The sequence below is a fragment of the Anabrus simplex genome, chromosome 13 (genome assembly GCF_040414725.1).
Source record: "Anabrus simplex isolate iqAnaSimp1 chromosome 13, ASM4041472v1, whole genome shotgun sequence".
NCBI lineage: Eukaryota > Metazoa > Arthropoda > Insecta > Orthoptera > Tettigoniidae > Anabrus > Anabrus simplex.
Window position 1 is genome coordinate 54,694,477 of NC_090277.1, and position 22,931 is coordinate 54,717,407.

The window sequence follows — 22,931 nt, forward strand, 5'->3', positions numbered from 1 at the left end:
TTTCAATAATCCGGATCACTTCTGGTCCCACTTAATCCAGATAAACGAGGTCCTTGTGTACAGTGAATTCTTGATATGATACCGCAGAGCCAGAGAAATGTTGCAGAGTGAGTTATTGTTATAAAGAGGGATTCAGAATAATGGCTTCTCATGTCAACTGGTGAAAAAAATTACATCTGAAAACTGAATTACATTAACTACCTGCCACAACACATCATTGAATTCCCACTAATATGAGGTTTTCAACAACAAAAACACACAAAAAATATGAAATAACTAGACATCAGATTTATACGCTGTATAAAGGCTTGGAAGCCGTGCGAAAGTTTATCTGGAGCCAGCATCACATAACCTGGTTAGAAGGTCATGGATCTGTTGTACCAGTGGGTGTTGCGGGAAACAGATGTCATTAGACTTCAGAGAGCTTAACGAGTCAGTGCACACAAGAAAATGGTTTCTTTCATCACCCAGTGCAAACTGCAGAGCTTCTAAGAGGTTGAAGAACTCAGCAATATACATGCTACATACACTAGGAAGCGAGATCTTCATTCTTACATTATCGGTGATGAAAGAGCAATCCACATTTCCTCCGATCTTAGAACCATCCGTGGAGACATGTCTCGCGACCGGATACTGGGTGAACGAAGTCCTGGAAATACCACCAGTGAACAGAGGCATTCATGTTTGTGTCATTACCGGTCACATCTGTTACTGCCATATGAAGACTGAAATTTCCTATTGTGTAAGCATAGCAAGCAAGAGTGTTTATTGTTCTTGACGGGTGGAGTTTGTTGAGCAACTCTGGGAACTCAGCAGCTACATACATTCCAAGGACTGTAAATCTCTCTGCAATTAGATCTTTTTGGTATTTCTCTGCTTATAAAGAGGAATGTGAAAATCAGTCGTTTCAGATTTCTTTAACTACGGTAGTTGACAGTAGTGGAGTGCTGCATGAGAAATTAAATTTACGTTGTCATATATGCTGGATAAAAGAAAGGTATTGTCATTTCTAGACATCGGATTTGTATGCAAATGCATATTTTGTTTGTTAAGATGTACACCTCCAAAACCGACAAGGAAGTGTGTTTGAAGGTGAAATTGGATTTGCCTCGGACCAAGAGGAGGTGATTGGACACTAAAAGGCGAACACGTTTTACTTAAACACGTCAGGTCCGCAACCTAACATTTCCGAAAAATTGATGAATCCCCGATTCCAAAGCAATGCATATGTACTTGGAAAGTTAGAACACATTCAAGCGGAGTGGTGGCCAAATGGCCACAGTACTTGTTCACGAACCTTGACGATGTGAGTTCGAGTCTCCTCATAGTTATTTATTTTTGTACAAAATAAATTATTATTTGAGGGAACATGAAAATAAAAATGCGAATAAAAATATTAGTTAAACTGCAGTGAACTTTATTGTCTATCCCAAATTAATATATATCAATATACAGAGAGAGATATCCAGCAGTAACTGAGAATGTTTAGGCCTATATTAATTTCAGGTAGCAAATAAAATTCACTGCAGTTTACCTAATATTTTTATTCACAAGACAAGCCTTTTCTTTTGAGATCCATTGTTTGACTTTACTGTTGTGATATTTACATGCAAGGAAAAAACCCCGTAAGATTTGAGATTTTTTGGAAAATGTTGCGTTTATTTATTCATGTGTTACTGCAGAAGAATGGACCTTCAAAATGGTATAAGTTTCCTTAAAGCGTGAAGCATAATTACAAGGGAAAAAAACCTCAATATCGTAGAAACTGCCTGGTTTACAGGGACATGTATATAAATATGGTCTGGCAGTGAGAGTGCTAGATTGCTTGCTATTTCCAGGATTGCACTGAGTATTGTCAGACTGCTTCAGTTAATATAATAATGTTGCACGACTATTTTTAGCGTGATGCAGGCCTTGTAAGGAAGGAAGAATAGGTGGCATCTGCAATGCATAGGAAACTGTGAACTGGTGTGACGGAGGATAGAGTTGTAAGCTCAACGGACAAAAAATTAGTCACTTCTGCAGAAAACATTATAAACCTCATTTAATATCTTGTAACTCCGCCTCTGGACTTAAAAACCGACTGGAATCAGTTAGGAAGTGAGTCCAGAAGGTTGTGCAGGTTATGGAGCATTCATGTTAAGCCACTCTCTGAGGATTTGATTGTGCAATTCCATCAAATTGTGGCGATGCTGATGTTGGCATTTTACCAGCTGTTCCAACATGTTCCACAGATTTTCAATGGGGTTCAAGTCAGGTGATTTTGCTGGCAAATCAAGATGGAACAGGTAGGGGAGTGTTCATAAAACCACTCACATATGCGTCCAGACTGATGAACTTTGCTGTTGTCATCCTGATCATCCAAAATGTTTAAATAAGCATACTGGTTCATGTTAGTGGCCACCTCAGTGATCAGGCCCAACCCATGATATGAAAAACACCTCCAAAACATCACAGACCCACCTCCGGCTTGAATCTGACCTTAAAAACATCCAGCATGAAATGCTTCACTTGGCCTTCGGTGCACTCGACCACGTGCGTCATTAGAATACAGGAAAAAACGTGATGCATCAGACCACATTACATTCCGCCAGTCAAATACTGTTTGCAGCTTTATGTGCCTGTGGGAGCAATGGCCTCACGCGTGGTGACAGACCCCAAAGGTTCATTGTATGCAATTTCCGTTGCACTGTTCTCTCGCTAACAGGTTGGGATGGACCTTCATCCATTGACTGCAGCAATTCCTGTCGGGTTTGAACTTTTTTGATTCACAAGCCGTGAAACGTGTCTTTGGCCCCCCTCAGTCAGGATCTTTTTCCTACCACAATTCTGACGTTGCGTTTTGTGACTTTGTATAGACACGTTGAACAGTCCGCTGCAACAACAACCAACAGCAACTTCACGCACCGCATGGGCAGGGCCAAACACGATTGCCCCTTTTTGCCACTCTGTCACATCCTTACATGTACGCATGTTGAAGTACAATGTCTGCTTGAAACATCAATGTCTCACTGATCGCTACCGCCTTAAGCTCACATAGAAGCAGTGCATGTGCGGTTGAGCACAGGACTTGTTTGTTGCACCATCTGTAAAGGCTTAATGGTCCTTCTGTGCGTGCACACTACGATGACTAATTTTTTGTTGGTGAACTTATGTGGTGTGTGCGTTGCAGGGAAGTTGGGGATGGTACAAACACACAGTTCCCAAGCCATTTAAGTTTAAAATTCCCAACCTGGCAGGGAATCAACCCGAAGCCCTATGAACCAAAATCCACTAAACTGGCCATTCAGCTAACGACCTGACATTGACTTAGTTCAGTAGTCGACTCCAGGAAATTACAAGATATTGTGGCGGAACATCATATGAGTCCACTAAGGGGGCAGACCATGCAAAATGTGGCACTAAACATTCAAACAAGACCTACAGATGATGATGATGATGATGATGATGAGGAGGAGGAGGAGGAGTTGTAACGCAACAGAGCAATAAAATGACTAATAATTCTGTGTGTATTTTTGTTATAACTTATTTCAGAACAAATTCAATTAATATTTTGTGAATGGCGCATAAGTCTGCACATTTTAAAAAACATTAGAAAGGTGTCACAATATCAAATGTTGTATTTTATAATTCTGTATGGTCAAAATAATAATGCAGGGAAAAAACCCCTGCACATTAAAATGATAAGCCTAACTAGTAGTTGTTTGCAGAATAAACATTTGCTTCCTGTGCCTTATGTCCATTCAACAAATCACGATTCATTTGATCTGTCCTTCCTTTCTGTTACTTCCTTCTCAAGCCCGTCGTGTTCATCCCCACTAAATGACTGATAATTGCTGTTATTCATGCATTTAATTCAAAACAGGCAAGTTTGGAGTTAGGAACTTACATCAGAATTGCAACAAAATAATCTATTATACGAACCAGGTTCTGGCCAGCCGTAGGATTGAGGGAGAGTAGGTCTACTTCCTGATTCGTTGATGCCGTCGTCAGTTTAGGCTCGTTCAGACGCAATCTTTGTACGTTAAGACCCACCACAGTCACCTGGACAAACTTACGTAACGTAGCCGTGTGCAAGCGGAACGTGCTCATGAGCGGTGGCTGGAAATGCAGCGTGATTGTCTTTTCTTCTCCAGCCCAAGGATAATGCAAGATTACCTGATAATTGAAACAGCTTGATTACACTCATGAATAGAATTAGATAATTACACAGAATGAACCAGATTTGTACATTCCATTAAGAGCCTAAATTAATTTAAGATTACCTCATTTTATTATACTTGATGCATTTTTATTTAACTGCAGTGAAACCTCATTAATACACATTCCGGCCCAGCACGTCAAATTTGAAGTTGCAGTTCTCATCGTACTAAATCTTCATATAAAAATATCTCACTTGTTGTGTCATTAAATTTTGCTATTACCGCTTAGTACGATCACATTTTTCCTAGCCCTGAAAATGTTATTTGTCATCCCTTGTGAAAGACATGATTTCCAACTTGGGTAAGATCCGTCGCCACAGTTGCATGATAACGGAAAAAGACCTTGAATTCCTAATCTCACAGGATAAGGTGCACCTTTAGGAAGTAAGCCATTAGCCTCAGGAATTTTCAGTTTTGCTTGCTAATTAGCAGCGAGATTGCTGAATAATACAGTAAGTCTGTTTGTGCTTGTATTTTGTATTCTGTTCAGAAGTTAGAAATTTATTTTGTGTTGAGTGGTACAGCGAAGAGTAGTGAATGTCTGCCGCGTGATAGCCTACATCTGGATTAGGAACATAATCGTGTGAAGTTGACTAGCATGGTGCATATTTGTCTTGTGTGTGTTATGAATATGGAGTCATAAAATTCCTTACTAATGAGGACAAAATTAAAATCTGCCAGAAAGTGGACTGGTGTCCGCATCTCTAATAGCGTAGAGGTGGAGTGAATGTTGAAACTCGCACTTCTGAGTTTCGACTCAATCACTTGAGTTGGTTGAAGTTTTGTCAGATTCAAAATGATGGCCAAAGTTTTCTCATCGCAGTCGCACATGGTCGAGTGTAACCTCCCAATCCATTGTCTATAAGTGTGACCAGAAAATAATGTTTACTAAACCAGTGGTCTGAAATAAAAGGCTTCTCTAACATATGTTTTACAAATAATACTTTGAGATGTTTAAGGGTCCCTGTGCAAGTGTTTTCATATTTGTTGCCTGGTGTTTATCGCACCCTTCAGTGCATTCGGTTATTTTATAAGCCCCAGTGGAAAAAGTTTTCATATTTGTTTTCTCATGTTTTGCACACCTTTTAATACTCTCCTCTCATCTCTAGAAATGGTAGGTGTAGTTTTCATTGTACGCGCGGATACACGATGTAAAATGCCCTCATGTCGGAAAATATTGTATCTAGTGTTTCCCTATCCCAGTTGGATAGTTTTTATTCATGTATTCTGTAGTAAGTTTTCTTGCTTAAAACTTTTTTTTCTCCTTGTCCCTGCAGAAACGTCTTAATGAGGTTGTACTGTATTAGCTAATATTGCAAATAATATGATTTTTAATTTCACACTTAATATTATCAAGAGACATTACCTATTTATTAAAATTAACTCAAAATCTATGGGTGTTTTTCAAAACACTATAAAACACTTACAAATGTATGAATGCTACAAAATGCTGAAAATCACATCCCTTAATTATGAGCCTGTGAAGAATACAGTGACTGTATTTTTGATATAGAGAAGGCATATGGCAATGTATGCTGAGTTAAGGTTTGAGAAGTGCTTAGAAAGAAAGGAGTGAGTGTGGAAACAATTAAGAGGGTTAACAGGACATATAGAGAAGTGAGAGCTATACGACGGTGGGGGGAGACAAGACCGCAGGTTTCAGATTAAAGAGAGCTCTTAAGAAAGGAGGTAGAGGCAACATGTCGAACTCTGTCTCACATCCACATTGGATTTGGCAATGAACTTTCTGCATGATATTTTCCTGTTCATGATGAAGGACTCTTTAAAGAATGAATTATAAACAACTTCATTAATATATATATATATATATTTTGTAATTTGAATTTATTGAAATAATATTAACTGTTATGGATCCATGTGGTCAGTTGTACCTACAGTTAGATGAATATATTTATCTCTATTTCCAACTTTATTGTGTATTCTAGTAATGGACAGAATACTAGATAGTGTGGTTGGAAGACTGCTTTTGAAATAAAGTTCTTAGCAAAGATGAGTCTATGCACTAACTCACTTCTAAATCGATGTTTCGCAAAACAAATGAGTATCGCTGTTGCCAGCGTGCTACTGCCGCGAGAACAGCTGATGCAATACGACCATGGTGAACAGCCCTTGTAAAATTAATACCGTACTCAGAAAAACTAATGAATATATATTGGAAACAAATTCACAAAAACCACACTTACTAACAACCTCCAACACTAATAAGAGAATATAGCGGTATTATTAAGAATAAAAGAGAATGAGGAAATAACACATCACTCACCGCTAATGGCTGGGACAGGAAGGAGGTTTTCGCTTACAAAGTGAATAGTCCACTGATCTTAGAGTCACTGGAACCCTCCAACAATGAATCACTGCCACTATCAGCAGCTCCCAACGATATTATTAAACTTTCAATGCAGTTCCCCACTACATTTTCATTTTCCCACGCCTCAAGTATTACTCTTTGTGTACTACGTACAACTTTCCTCCAGTCATCGGCATTGACATTCACCACAGCTTCGGCTAATGGGTTTTCCACCTCGGGTACAGTAAACCACTTTTTGAGCCCAAATTTTCACTATTGCATTGAAATGGCAATAATAATAGCGTATGGCCTCTGGAGAGGCTTAGTGCAGGTCTTTCAAGTTGATGCCTTATAGGCGACCTGCGTGTGAGGATGGGGCCCTAACTGAGATGAAATCTTATGCTGAAGACAACACACAAACAAAGGTGGAAGTCAAATAAATTTATGTCCATGACGTCTTGCAATTTTGTACACAAAATACACTGGAAATCGTGACTTGTTTTCTTTCACATGCCGCAACAGTTTACCTTTCATGTCGTCCCGCACAGGAATGTTGTGCCCCCTGAAACATTCAGCGAGAATCTACTTCTTTGCTGCCATTGTCAGAGCTCTGTCCTGAATTACGGAATGGTAGGGGGCAATGTCCATTATTATCGCACAATTTTTGGGCAGGTTATTCAGTAACATGTATTCAAACCAGTTCTGAAAATTAACACTATTCATCTACTCGTGGTAATCGCCAGTCTTCTTAGACTTCAGAAAATATAAACAGTTAGGTACAAACCCATGTTTCATCTAGTCACACAAATGAATCAAGATTTTCATTCATAACGTTCCTTAAAACACACCAGCACCACATCACAATATCACTTCTCTACTCTAAAACTTGCTGGCCATTTATTTTCTTGTAACGGGATCCCAGGTCCTTTACCACAACATTCAGAGAAGTCTTATTTCCCTTAAATAGTTTGCTTTCCCTCAAAGACTCGAGTAGTTTCGCAAGAGAGGGTGGTCTTTTCTGCGATAGTAGTCACAAATATGCTGACGAATGGCATTTTTCTGGAAACTGTACAAGTTCGTCACTGGTTTGGCCCAATTCGTTTTCTTATGCAGCATTTTAAACTTAGAGGATCCAGGAGATCGTTCCTCAGTGTGGCATTTTTCCTTTCCAACTGCCACTACTGTGTATTTACTTACTTGTGTTACTTTGGTAGCGTTGGCAGTTCTCTGTACCACTTGTGCTAAAGGAAGCAATGTAGCACCGCTCTTCTTTTTTTTTCTCAAAGTGTTTGCGTATGTTGGACACAATTTCATGGGCCTGGCTTTTAAAGGGCATGCCTTGTCCCACACCTCTTGATCTCCTGACACTTGTCTTTTCCAAACTACACTGAGACATGGTAAACATGACAAACTAAATACACTAACCAATACATGGATGTAATAAAACTACAGCTATTTTTATACTCTGAACAATTCAACTTATATTGTACTAACTTAGGCTATGCTAAACTGTAAACTATGCTATACTGTACTATATTAAAGAGAGAAAGACTCATGAAAAACACACTAATTACTGAAGGAAAATGCAAAAGATCGCGGAACCATACTGAATACCAAACACGCTGAGTGAGATAGGGTAACCACGAGGTAAATGTAAATATTAGAGTTGGCAACTAGGTTTTGAGATCGCGCTCTGCTGATAAAAAATCAATATGAATGACAGCTTGAGACTGGTTGGATGTCTTATGTTTCAGCGCATAACCACCACACAGAACCAAAATCTGCCAAAACGTCAATTAGAAGTAAAGCAGTGCAGAGTATACTTAAGGATAGTCCAGATACGGAAATACCGTAACATGAGGAGAGAAACTACAGAATACAGACAGTTTTAAATATTTGAGAAGCATCACTGAGGGAAGAAATAAAAGAACGGGGCAGAAAGGCAAACCAATTTTTTAAGAGTCTATGAGATTCAGTATGAAGCAGAGGTGCCAATCAACAGAACACCTACTATGTCCTCATAGTGACTTCAGCATCAGAGTGGTGGTAGTGATTTTTGTTTTACGAGGAAGTACGATTAGGTTATCATCCTCTGTACAGATAAAGTGGAAATAAGTTTCAAATAAAACAAAATTATTTATTCAACAAAGGAATTTTGAAATGAATTACAAAATAAATAAAAAATTATTGTATCAGCCAAAAAGGCCACTAACAACAGAGAAGTAAGATACAGGCCAGCGAGATGAAGTTTCTTTGGAGTAGGATTCGAGTGAGAAGATTGGACAGATGAAAGAATAAATGAGTGAGGGATGGTGAAAGATGAACCTGTAACAACCAGAACAGAAAATTCAGATAAAAGTGGTATGGGCACATGTGGAGAAGGAATGAGAAAAGATTGCTGAGAAGGATGTTTGAAAAAATGGAAGGAAGGGGACCCAGAAAGATGGCTACAAGGAGTTAAGGAGGGTACAGAGGCCAGACGACTCAAATGGAGAAAGATAGACCAGAAAAGAATGTGGGCAGACAGTAGGCAGTACAGAAGCTTATGTTCCCTACAGGCCTAGCTGAAGGCAGAAAGAATACTGTTCAAGAAAAAGATGATGATGATGAATTTGTCTAAAAGCAAATCGTGTCTGTGTGTGTATTGAACACTTTCACACCTTGTGCTCAATGATGCTGGAATCTTTCTGTGGTGGCAAATCGGCTAGAACTCGTAAGTGTACAGACCACGTCTCGAATGGTTTCAGCAGAGGTAACGTCACTGTCAGTTCTCTGACGAGGGGCTCGCTGCTCTCCTTCAGCTGCATCTCCAGTCCTCGTGACATGCGTAACCTCAAACACGTGTCCTGAAATACATTATATATTACAGTAATCCTTATTTTGTGAAATAAAATGAACATTTAGAACGCAAAATTCATGGTAATCAGCAAACACAAAATCACCAACATTATTATCACACTGGATGGAAACACCATTTAAAAACGTCACATTTCAAGCACCAAGGATGCTGGCCAACATAAGAATGGGATCAAACTAGAATTGACAATGGAAGAAGTGTGTTTAATAAATTAATACATTTTGTGTGCAACCATGACTTGCACTTTGAAGCACACTGGCATGTCATGAAATTATTGATACTTTAAGATACATAAGGATGGACACACAAGGCTTTGTCAATGCACAGACTGCAGGCCGTTGAAACGTGGATGCATCATAAACAGTTGGAGATTTCGCGGATAGATCACATCACCAATGAAGAAAAATCTTATTAATCCTTAACCTTTGCAATACACAGAAAAACAGCCTACTCCGAATTATAATTTGGACCTGTTAATAAGAGGTAGACTAAGGTGGCTCTGGACTCAATCGAGAACAATATAGTAGGAAAGAACCTGGAGTGTAACAAAGTTATTTTAATTTTTTAAAATTTGCCCATGGTTTAATGTCACAATAACACGTTGAAGGTTTTTGGCGATGCAAGGATGGGAAAAGGCTAGGAGTGGAATGGAATGGAAGCGGTCATGGCCTTAAGTAAAGTACAGCCCTACCATTTCCCTAGTGTGAAAATGGGAAACCATGGAAAACCATCTTCAGAACTGCCGATAGTGGGGTTCGAACGCACTATCTTCCAAATGCAAGCTCTCATCTACGCAACCCTAACCGCACAACCAACTTGCTCAGTGGAACAAAGTTAACGAGCAACAATGATGGTTGGATAGAGGAAGAGGGAAAGGTGCCATTTACATCCCAACCCAGCTGGAGCTGGAAAAGGGAAACTGACGACTGATTGAACAAAAGGGATGAAGTTATGAAGCCGAAAATAAGCAGTCAAATCATGTATTTTGTGTGCATTATACAAGTTCCAACCACATAGTAGGTCTAAAGATCATTTTCATCATCATCAATGTCCCACTCCAGTCGTCCGAGTGTGGTAGTAGGCCTAATATGAGTTAGAAAATAGGAATTTATTACAGAAGAAACGACAATGCCACCAGTATTATCTCTTCAGATGTTATTTAATACCATAGTAGATCAAGGCATACAGTGAAATCTCGTTAGCATGTAAAAGAAAGCATGAATATAAAAAACAAAGTTGTCAAATCAATCAGTCTGATTCCAACAGGATCGTTTACCAGAAATCTTACCTCAGCTACAGTGAAGGTACCAGGTGATACGGTGAGAACCATCTCCTGCTCCAGACCGGCCAGCAGATCCTTCTCACCTTTATTGAGCATTACCGTGGAGGGTACCTCCACAACCTCGAAGGTTACTCGAGGGTTGATCACAGCCGAGAGAAACTCCAGGTTGTTTGCCATCAAGAGAGACAGCTGGCCCAGGTGGTATAGTCCCTTTTCCTGTGCCTAAAAGTAAGATTACAAAAATACGACTCAACATACAGTAGATGAAGAAAAAAAGTCCTATAGAGATAAGAACATGAAAAGGAACACTTGATGGGATGAACACAATGGCAGATGATCATCATCACCCAACTCCAGTTTCTTGGGTGTTCATCTCCTATCTTCGTACATCATCTCAGGGGTTGAAAAACCCCATGCGTCAGATCGCCATGGCGACTGGAAATAAAAGTCTGGCGCCTAGCTTATTCTGACATTGCTATTCCCAATTTTTACCTTTTGATCTTTTACATTTGATTTTATGTAGATAGATAATTTTTAAAAAATTATAATATATTTGTCACCTAATCAACTTCAAAGTTTTCGATATGACTTGAATGTCAAATATATTTCATTCCGTTGAGTTACGAGTGTGCAATTACAAAGATAAAATAATAGTACCAGTTCTTCTCTTCAAGATGATGAAAAAGAGCTTTGGTGAAAGGTGGAATAAAACACCCAGAGGGAAGGTTCTTCCAGAGTAAACATAGTATTGAAATGTGCTCCAGGGTATTTGATACTTTTACTTGGCTAGAAGGGAAGGAACTAGACAATTTGGTAGAAAAGGAGATTGAAACATTGGTGCTGAATTTTAAGAACCAGGTTGTGGGTTCTAATATGGACTTTGAAAAAGTAAGGCAAAGTACTCACAAAATAGCACCAAATCAACCATTTTTGGCAAGTTGTATTGTGTCTATGTTATCTGCATCAAGTGTTCCTTGTAAGAGTGTGTTTAGTACAATGAAAATCCACAGCCTGTTTCCAGTCATTTGACAGGGTCAGGAATGGAATGAAAGAAGCCCCCATCTAGCAGCAAGGATAGGAATTGTGCCGGCTGCTGAAGCCTGTCGCACTCCTCTGGGGCAATGATTAATACTGACAGATGAAATGAAATGATACTGGAAAGTGTTACTGGAATGAAAGATGACAGGGAAAACTGGAGTACCCGGAGAAAAACCTGTCCCGCCTCCGCTTTGTCCAGCACAAATATCACATGGAGTGACTAGGATTTGAATCACAGAACCCAGTGGTGAGAGGCCAGCCCGCTGCCGCCTAATCCACAGAGGCTTCTGTTTAGTACAATGAACTTAATAAATAGTGGTGTTGGACAGCCTTAATAATTTAATTAACATGCATACACCATCATTAGAGAATTTTCATCCATCGAGAACAGTGAAAAAAATATTTCAGTGCTGAAACTACAAGGCATGTGCATCGACATAAAACACACAAAACGCACACTGCTGCTTTGTAAAACTACACTTATATCACCTTCATTTGCTGTAATATTCAAGGGATGGCCTGTAAACTAAGTTAAGTTTGTACTTTTATACCAGTAACTATAATTTAAGGCCAAAGCACGTAGGCCTATGCATGACACTGTACTTTGGTGGAGCCTGGTTCTCAGAACTGGCACCTAGGTCAGAAAAAAAATTTCGAGCCCTGCATCAAATTTTTCAGAACATCTTCCCATTTGAAACCTCTCTCCTCCACATTCGATTTTACTGTCTCTATCCAGTATTCCCTTGGCCTTTTCCTTGTCTTTTTCTTGGACAGAAAGGTCAAAGTATTTTCTGGCAGGTCCTTCACTGTTCATTCTCATAAAGTGCCCATAACACTGAAGTCTACGTTTCTTTATTTCACTGGTACTTACCAGTTACCTTGTGTTTATCCAATGGATCTGGTAATTACCAGTGTAATAAAGAAGCCTATACTTCGGTTGTATGGGCACATTACCATTGTAATAAAGAAGCGTAGACTTCAGTGGTACGGGCATAATATGAGAATGACGAGTGGGAGACCTGCAAAAAAAACACCCACTTTGATCATAGTGTCCAAGGAAAAAGACCAAGAGGAAGGCCAAGGCAACATTGGATAGACACAGTGAAGTAAGATGTGGAGGAGAAAGATCTTAGATAGGAAGATATCCTGGAACAGAAGATGTATACAGTCAGGAAAAGATAGCGAGCGCTTATACACCATGTCTGGGAAACTGGAGTTGGAAAATGATGATGAACAGGGACCTCAATTCCAACCAGCCACCTTCCTACTTACTTCATTCATGATTTTATCCTTTTGAGTAGTCTGATTCATAGTTCTAATAACTGTTATTCCTGCTGCCTGAATTCTACTATAGTCATTGTTTAGTAGCACATCTCTTTTCATACAGTGCCATCTTCAAATAAATACGCTCTCTCCTCATCAACCCCAATTCTTCTACATCAATCTCTTCTCAGCACCTGACAAGCTTGTTTCTGTTTCCTAGCGACATCAGGAGGGTGGGCATCAACACTCAATGAGGGGCCATCTTGACAGATCCTCAGTCTTGATGGGGAAAGTATAGGATAAGGTAATGTTATTTGTTTTTATGTCCCACTAACAACTTTTACGGTTTTTGGAGCTGCTGAGGTGCCAGAATTTAATCCCGCAGATGTTCTTTTACATTCCAGTAAATCTACCAACATGAGGCTGACGTATTTGAGCACCTTCAAATACCACCGAACTGAGGCAGAATTAAACCTGCCAAGTTGGGGTCAGAAGGCCAGCGCCTCAACCATCCGAGACACTCAGCCCAGCTATAGGATAAGAAGAAAACTGGATAAATATGGGAAAAAGGAAGAAACATACGAAACCTACAACACGACAAAACACAAAATGAGAAAGGGATTCCAACAGGATAATATAAGAATTGGAAATTAATGAACAAGTGTCAAGTTAAGTCGTATATTACAATTAGAAAATGAAATATTTTATAGTAAAATTAAAAATCATGCCTTTTTTTTTTTTTTGTCTCACACACTCCTTGTGTTTATTCAACCATCTATGTGATGATGACTATGACATCCATACGATTGCTATAGTGCAACTATAACTCCTCTTAACATTTTACAGAAGCAACAAAAATTGACTTTTCTTTACTAAAAACAATACAGTGAAACTTGGTTAAGAAGTTCCCGCATAAGAAGTTTTCCCGCCTAAGAAGTGTGATATTCTTGGTCCCTTGATCAGTTGCATTAAGACATATGTATATTTTTCCCGTTTAAAGTGTTCTGTTGTAAATATATTTCCCGCTTAAACAGTTCAGATTTTAGAGCCCCTTGAGATAGAAAACGTCCGCTCAAAGCAGCCCGTGGTTAGAACCCTCCAGTCTCCGCGCAAGTTGCACCCTGTGTTAGACCGTGCGCGCGCTCGCGGTGTGTGTCTGGTGTCACGGAACATGTGCGGGCCTGCCACGGCCATATGACGTCACGCTATGACAACACGGACAGCAGATGATCACTCTCGACTTGTGGAATCGAATCGAACCCATCAGTCAAAATTTCCACTCCACCGTTCCATCTAGCAGAATAAAATCGAACGCGATTCTACGTAAGAAACAAAGTACGCAATGAATGATTTGATAAAACTTTAATGCAGTAATTTGCGGGCCGCGACAGGGTGAAGTCATTAATCGAGGTGGCCTAAACATTAATTAAAAACCGTAAAGTGCATTTGCCCACAACATTACTGTTAACCTACCACAAAACTGAATATTCTAACCTGTCTGATTTTTCATTCCCTTGCTTATTTCCTTCCAGGCATTCTGTCTTACGTTGTTGCAATAATACTTGTGGGCCTTGCCGTAGAGGAAATTACGTTTTTGAACTAAACTGATAAGATTTTCCGTGTCTATTATTAGTGAGGTGAATAAAAACAACTTCGCGACTCTATGCAGGAAACAGCCGATTTGCCAGCAGCCAGCTGATACACATGCCGCCAAACAGCCGACCGAAAGATCCCGATCGTTTACGAAGTTGAACGAATGTTGATAGCCAACTGGGTGTTGAGGGAGGCACACATAGGCATTGCAATACCACGTGTTGGCATAAAATTGAAAGTTATTTTTAATTTTACCTTTATACGAGCTAAACATTGTATTATCGTGTGACTCGTAATTATTACATCGCATTATTAGAACGTAGCACAAGGATGAGGAGACATCAAATAAAATTCTCGCGGGGAAAGAAACTGTTTACGTTTAGATGTGCTAGCGTTGCTACTGCACCTTTATCTCTCCCACGTAATACCCCGGATACATTTCCATGCACTAATTTCTACCAACTTCGAACCTGTGTTTCTTTTCTTCATTACCTATAGCATGAAGAGGATTGAAGCGGGAAAATAAACTCAATAGTGGCTTGGCCATGCGGTACTTGTGAAACAGCCAGAAACGACGCCCGTTGCCGTGACAACCAGTAGGAATGCAGGGGCGATTTAGGCCTAGGTTCTAAGATCTCTAAGAATAAGTTGCTAGATTTCCCATTTGCTGCCGTTATCCTTGAAGCAGGTGTCAGGGGTGTGAGGAAGATAGAAAGCACATGCTAACAGACTGTAGTACACGTCTTGTCTTTGCGTCTTGTAAGCCCAAGCTACGGATTGCCAAGCATAGTGTAGCGTCGTAATTAGTATGAATAGGAGTCGGTGAAGTTACTTGTACTTGTAATATCAACGTACAAGCTTTTTTTAAAAAGTGAAAATGAGCGCAACTCAGAGGAAAGAGATCAAGCGAAAGGCACTAACAATAAAAGACAAAGTGGAGATTATAAGGAAAGTGGCGTCATCTACACTTTCTCGTGTTGCTTTGGCAAAGGAGCTGGGGATGCCGCCGTCTACTTTGAACGATATTATAGCGAAGAAAGAAGAGATCTCTGCTTCTGCAGGGAATACTTCAGCAAATTGTAAGGAAGTTAAATCTGAAAAGTACGATGAAATAGAACAAGTTCTGCTAATATGGTTTAAACAGCAGCGAAGTTTAAACATACCTTTCAGTGGGACTATTGTGCAGGAGAAAGCCTCATGCAAATTAAGGGTACCTTTTACAGCGTAGAGCGGGTGGCTGGAACGCTTTAAAAATCGAGCCGGCATCGTTTACAAAGCTGGCCCCGTGGTGTAGGGGTAGCGTGCCTGCCTCTTACACGGAGGCCCCGGGTTCGATTCCCGGCCAGGACTGGGATTTTAACCTGGACCTGGTTCGAGGTCCACTCAGCCTACGTGATTAGAATTGAGAAACTATCTGACGGTGAGATATCGGCCCCGGTCTAGAAAGCCAAGAATAACGGCCGAGAGGATTCGTCGTGCTGACCACACGGCACCTCGTAATCTGCAGGCCTTCGGGCTGAGCAGCGGTCGCTTGGTAGGCCAAGGCCCTTCAAGGGCTGTAGTGCCATGGGGTTTTTGGTTTTCGCTTACGAAACAATTTGTTGCGAAGCAGAGAGTGTAAGTTCGCAGGGAAGGGAAGTGTGGAAGGACATGGTTCTGCCTGCTAAAATAATCAAACCTTGCAAGGTTTTTATATAACTTAATATGTTCCCTTCTCTTATCAAATATATTTATAATATGGTATGTTCAATTATTTTACTTTATCTCTAAAAATATTGTCATGATAATCGAATTTTTATATTGTGGCTTTCTGTAAGCAGCTCTTATATATCGGCCTATTTCGGTATTGTTCACAAACAAGGAAATCTGTTGGCTGTGTGTTTCACATGTATTTCAAAGTACAGAATAAGTTTTTGGGCATTACCCCTTTTAAGAAGTTTCCTGCTTAAGAAGTTTTTTTTTTGCAGTCCCTTGAAAAACTTCTTAACAGAGTTTCACTGTATATATTTAAGAAAATTCAAACTTTCACTAATGTTTGTCTTCAGAATGTTCTGTGCTAGCGCAAATAACTAACAAAAATACTCTGAGGGTTGGTGCACATGCACGGTAATGACTTCTGTTAAAATTTGCCGTGATTGTGGTTACTTGGTTTTGTTTGAAATTAAACCTTTATAATGATGATGATGATGTCATTGGCTAAATAAAATGTCGTGTGGCTTTTAGTGCCGGGATATCCCAGGACGGGTTCGGCTCGCCAGGCACAGGTCTTTCTATTTGACTCCTGTAGGCGACCTGCGCGTCGTGATGAGGATGAAATTATGATGAATTGGCTTTACGACCCATTAACTACTTTTACGGTTTTCGGTGATGCCAAGGTAACAGAATGTTGTCCCACAGGAGTTCTTTTACGTGCCAGCAAATCTACCGAGACAAGGCTGACGTATTTGAGCACCTTCAAATACCACTGGACTGAGCCAGGATCGAACCTGCCAAGTTGGGATCAGAAGGCCAGCACCTCAACTGTCACTCAGCCCGGCATTTTTCTGATACTGAAAAAACCCCAAAGCTTATTATCATGTCTACACTTATGGACCGAGAAAGTATCAAACTAAATATTGGTATATAATTGGCTCATTAAATTAATCACAAAATTTCTGCAAAATTACTGGCCAATTTTTAAAAATTAATACAAATGTCCTAAATTTCATTATTAAAAAAAAAAATACGCACGCACACACAAAAAAGAACCAAACTCGACTCTGAGCATAAAATTTATCCATCTTACCTTTGCTCTTACAGTGAAGGTGTTCTTTCCTGGAGTCAAGGTCAATTCCTCCACAGCAAGAGTAGATGCAAAACTGCATTTCGTTGTCGTTGAGACTTTTTTGTACTTCCCGTGACTATCTGTCCTCCTGAAAGAAACAAATTAGTTTGGCATGACAGATCTAAACCCCTCAGTGCAGCAGACCATTTAAATGCCACACTATTTGGAGGATGAAGGTCCTTCAGGTGCGAGCGTTATGGAAATGTCTCGGTTCGTTTAAAAAATCAAGCAGTTAGTCACAGATCCTCCAGTGGAGGTAGCAGGACTTCATGAAATTCGATAACAAAAATACACATCAGATTATGTCAACATGCAAATTTTTTTTAAAGGTAGCTTTACATCGCATCGCGGTACACATCAAGTTCAATAGCTGCAGTCACTTAAGTGCGGCCAGTATCCAGTATTCGGGAGATACTGCGTTCGAACCCCACTGTCAGTAGCCCTGGCGATGGCTTTCCATGGTTCCCCATTTTCACACCTTATCAAAGCCAAAGTCGCTTCCTTCCCACTCGTAGCCCTTTCCTATCCCATCGTTGCCTAAGACCTGTCTGTGCTGGTGTAAGGTAAAATGAATTTTTAAAAAATAAGGTACAGCCTGGTGTGAAAATGAGAAACCACGGAAAACCACCTTCAGGACTGTCTACAGCGGGGTTCGAACTATCTTCCGAATGCAAGTTCACAGCTGCACGCACCTAACCAACTCGCTCAGAAACATGCACATCTTTTTATTTTTGCTATTTGTTTTATGTCGCACCGACACAGATAGTCTTATGGCGATGATGGGATAGGAAAGGCCTAAGAGTGGAAGGAAGTGGCCATGGCCTTAATTAAGGTACAGCCCCAGCATTTACCTGGTATGAAAATGGGAAACCATGGAAAACCATATTCAGGCCTGCCGACAGTGGGGTTCAAACTCACTATCTCCCGGATGTGAGCTCACAGCTGCGCACCTCTAACAGCACAGCCAACTCACGTGGAAACATGCACATCAACGGAAATATTATGATTTATGCTATCAATCTATACAAGGAAACATCGCATATGTCATTCCACCAGAATGTAGCAGAAAGTTAAGCCAATGCATGCTCAAGCGGCAAGGGATAAGGCTATTTCAATCTCTATGTAAAGAAAAGGAAGCATTAATTTGAACTTGTTTGCACATGGAAAGAAGAAAGAGTTGACAGCATTAAAACTTTACAGGCTAGAACAAACTGCAGCCAGGCTAACAGGAGTCCAGATGATGTATGGAGGTCAGCGTCAAGGGCTGGTTTAAGCCCCGTTGGTAGAAAAAATATTTACTATCAGAATGTTGGCCGACAGGGTAGGATACTACTAATCACTAGATTGCATGCCAAAAGCCTGTATTCAACTCCGAACAACTCCACAATGTTCATGTGGAGTGTGGGCATATGACGCTGCTGATGGTGATTCATCCGTGAAATGGAGATGTTAAGCCTTGAACAGAGCCCTTGGTGCTATTCGACAGGAGTAGGCTATGTGCCAACACCAGATTTCACCCCTCCCCTCCTCAAGTATCGTCAGCATCATCTCTAACCCAGACATATAGGGCATCAAATACTAAGACCTACACTCCTGGCATCATGAACCATATGCTGAATAAAATTAATACCAGCCTTGATCACATGCTACCTGAACAAGTTGCCTCCCTCTCAGCTAATCTAATGCTTTGGTCTACCAAGGGGTAAATTTTTTTTTTGGTGATATTCCCTCCCTCCTAGCTCTGAGTATCGTGTTTTTTGACATCCTCACTACATATGCAGGCCACTGGACCTGCCTCATTCTCAGAATGTCTGATTTGATATCTCTTTGTTTGTTCTCTCTCTTCACTCTCCTTCACCTTTAATAGACCCCAGGATATGTTTCATCACTTTCCTTTTGAATATTATTATTATTATTATTATTATTATTATTATTAATATTGGTTTTATGTCCCAATAAATACTTTTACGGTTTTTGGAGACGCCAAGGTGGCAGAATTTTGTCCCGCAGATGTTCCTTTACATGCCAGTAAATCTATTGACATCAGGCTGACATATTCGAGCACCAACAAATACTAGCGGACTGAGTCAGGTTCGAACTTGCCAGCAGAAGGCCAGTTCCTCAACCGTCTAAACTACTAAGCCTGGATTTCCTTTTTAAGATATCGAGCTTGTCTCGGTCCACCTTTCCAGCTATTCCGGTTTTGGAGTCGTTCAATACAATCGAGCGAATGATGGTGTTTTTGATCTTGACCATTCTTTTGGATCGCAGTGTATTTTCAAGCCTAAAGAAGAATCAGTTTCCTTGGATTCTTTCCTATACAGCTCATGTAACTTTGTTACGTAAGCTGAATCATGCTCCTAGATACCTGAATTTATCGACTGATTAGTAGCCCATTCCCCCTGGTCTTGGTTGGATCTTAAAATCAGCGTTCCTAGTCTATTCTTTCCTTAACTGTGCCACAATATTAGAGACTTGCCTGTGGACTTGTCAGCAGACTTATCCTTTGAGTGCTACAGATGGGCTGATGTGCCCAGTCCACCAGAGCTACACTCGTTTAAATTTGTTCAAGTGTGGACATTTTCAATTTGAAACTGTGGAGTAATATGTTTTAGTTTACAGAATTTTAGAAAATAATTTTTCTTCGGGCCCATCAGCGACAAGATGGAGGAAAAACAGCTCCAGTGGTATGGTCATGTCAGAAGAAGAAATGAACACCATTTAGTACAGAAACCTCTTGCCATCAAAGAGCCGAAGAGAGGAAGAGGGCGTCCTAAGGCAACATGGAAACAAACTGCTGAGGCTGCTTTAAGGAAAGATGAATGAAGTGTCATTAGATCTGGTACAAGAACGTCTGACATACTCTCTCCAAGTGAGACGAGCCAACCCTGAGTGAGCTCGGGAGTGCCCGTTTTATGGGTATATTTACGGTTAGGATAGGAGAATTTTACTTTGGGTCCGTCAGCTTATATGAACATAGCCTAGACAAGGGCGCAAAAGATTGCATTTTAAATCTCTAAAAATAAATTCAATATAGCTTATTACATTTTGCATTGATGTCAATAAAGACCCGAAGTTTCCTGTCATTTAAACCTATTACTCCCCTCATAAGATAAAAATTGATAGCTTTTTTTTTTTTTTTTTTTTACACGTGGGAGATAAAACTTGGCACTGAGATAACAAAAACAGTATATTAATGGGCTTGTTAAATTACAGAAAAGTCCCACCTATAGAATACAAGTTTACAATGTTTATTTTACATATTATAACTACATGTTTTGTTCTTCGTAGAGAACGTCATCAGCTTAAAGCTCAATTATTGTTAAAATTGAAATCAAGGTGCCACTATTAGCAAAATATAAAAAACTGAAGTATTCTAGAAGTGTACTTATATTAATATACAGTAGAAGTCCACTATAACGAGTACGGTATATAACGTCATGATTTTTCTGTCCCTTCAACATCCCTATATTAAACTGTGTATTATCCTTCGGTTACAGCAAGAGCCCTATCACTGATGCATCCGTTATTACGAGCGATTATGCGTGCACGTATTTTCCGGAACTGATATTTATGCACCAAGCCATTATATTGCATGCGATAGATCATCTTCGGTATAGTTTCCTTGCTATGTCCACTAGTGAGCTCTCTCCTCGACATTCAAAGGTGATGCCTGAGTCGATTTGTAATACCTGCCGACTGCTGTTCTGTAAAGCAAATTTGAAATGTAAGAGAAAAGGTGTCTTAATAAATGCTTAAATAATGTGTCTGATAGCAATATTGTTAACTCACTGAAAATAAAGGGTGAAGTAAATGATCATTTAACTTTAATGCTACATACACATTAAGTAAGAATGTGACATACCTCAAAATGTGGCTGCCGAGCTGAGTGGCTCAGGTGGTTGAGGCACTGGCCTTCTAACCCCAACTTGGCAGGTTCGATCCTGGCTCAGTCTGGTGGTATTTGAAGGTGCTCAAATACGTCAGCCTTGTGTCGGTAAATTTACTGGCATGCAAAAGAACTGCTGCAGGACTAAATTCCAGCACCTGGGCGTCTCCGAAAACCGTAAAAGTAGTTAGTGGGACGTAGGCTGCAAATTATCGCCCATATTATTTGTATTATTTATAAATGATTTACTGGACGGGCACGGAGGGGCTAGCTGGGCTGTCCCGGCGGTGAACAATATAGAGATCCCAGGCCTGTTATTCGCAGATGATATTCTGTTAATGACGCTAACTACCGGTGGATTGCAGAGAAGTTTGGATAAATTAGCAGATTACGCAAATAAGTGGTCGTTGAAAATTTAACTGTAACAAATCAAAGGTGATGATTATAAGTAAGAGGAAGAGGGCAAAGAAAGTAAGGGAATGGAGGGTTCAGGGGGCAAGAATAGATGAAGTAGATGGATTAGAATACTTAGCAGTGTTACTAAATAGCAGAGGAGGATTGGATGACCACATCAAGAGATGCAACTTGAGATGGGTTGCAGCTCTTGCTGCAATAAAAATTCCAGTCGCTATATACCCAGGGGAAAGCTATAAAATACTGAGGCTAGTGCTAAAACATTGGTCCTAAGAAGAGCTTTATATGGGGTTGAATTATGGGTATTAGAAAAGAAAAGGGTTAGCCTGAACCAAATAATATATAAATTCAGTAAGGTTGTTATGAGATTACTGCTATGTACAGCCAATGTGGGGGTATTAATCCTATGTGGATATTTAATCGAGGTAGATTGCATTAAAAGGGTGTTAAATTATTGGTCTAGACTGAGAAGGGGCGGAGGCGATATTTTGCTGCAGGAAGCATGTAGACATGAACTGGAAGGAATCAATGATGAGTGTTGGCTAGCAAAAATTAAAAGTTATGTTGAGAATTTGGGTATGGGATATATTTGGAGAGAGGGTTCGAAGGGAAAAAATAGCAGAATGCAGAACATACAGATGCAGATTTCTTCGGAAAAAAAGTAGGAAAAGGCCTTCGCTCAGCCTACTCTATAAGGTCTACCAGATCTCTAATTTAAGTATAAGATTCGGGGAAGGAAGATTAAAGTGTGAGATATTATGGTGGCTGATGGGGTTGCATAGAAATAAGGGATGGATTATGAGCAAAGAGAGCTCACAATGCATCCTCTGCGAGGATAAGTATGATGATCTGCATTTACTTTGTGACTGTATAGGGACAGAGAAACTAAGGGCAAAGTTTCTAAATGTGAAGCAGCAAAAAATGTGTAGGCAAGTATGGATGGCGAGCCAATTGAGAAACAACAGCGGCCTGAATAAGTCCCTATGCGCAGTTAAAAAACTATGTCTAAGGAAAGTGAGAGGTAGTATATGATGTAGTAACCTGGAATGTAAACAGAGGAGTAGCCAGCAAAATTAGGTCAGTGGGCGATTGGCACTCAGCACTTTAAATGTTATGATAACGTCGATGTGCAGTGGAAATTACCAGACATGCTGACAGGGTAGGATGCAGAAGTAGGTCTTATATGGTTGCTCCATCTTTCCCCTTTAACTATCTTTTGTCTTAACTTTACTTTACGATTTATACTGATTTGTTACATAGC

At 40.0% G+C, this 22,931-nt stretch overlaps 1 protein-coding gene across 1 annotated transcript in view; it reads right to left on the reverse strand.

The window, feature by feature from the left end:
* SIDL (SIDL trafficking protein particle complex subunit 10) overlaps positions 1 to 22,931 on the reverse strand; it is a 105,875-nt gene that overhangs the window by 19,920 nt on the left and 63,024 nt on the right. The window contains exons 13-16 of the mRNA XM_067157603.2: positions 17,329 to 17,455; positions 10,656 to 10,871; positions 9,171 to 9,356; positions 3,925 to 4,158 (exon numbers count right to left, since the gene is read on the reverse strand). Of these exons, the coding sequence (XP_067013704.2) occupies positions 3,925 to 4,158; positions 9,171 to 9,356; positions 10,656 to 10,871; positions 17,329 to 17,455 (763 nt within the window). The remainder of the gene's footprint in view (positions 1 to 3,924; positions 4,159 to 9,170; positions 9,357 to 10,655; positions 10,872 to 17,328; positions 17,456 to 22,931) is intronic.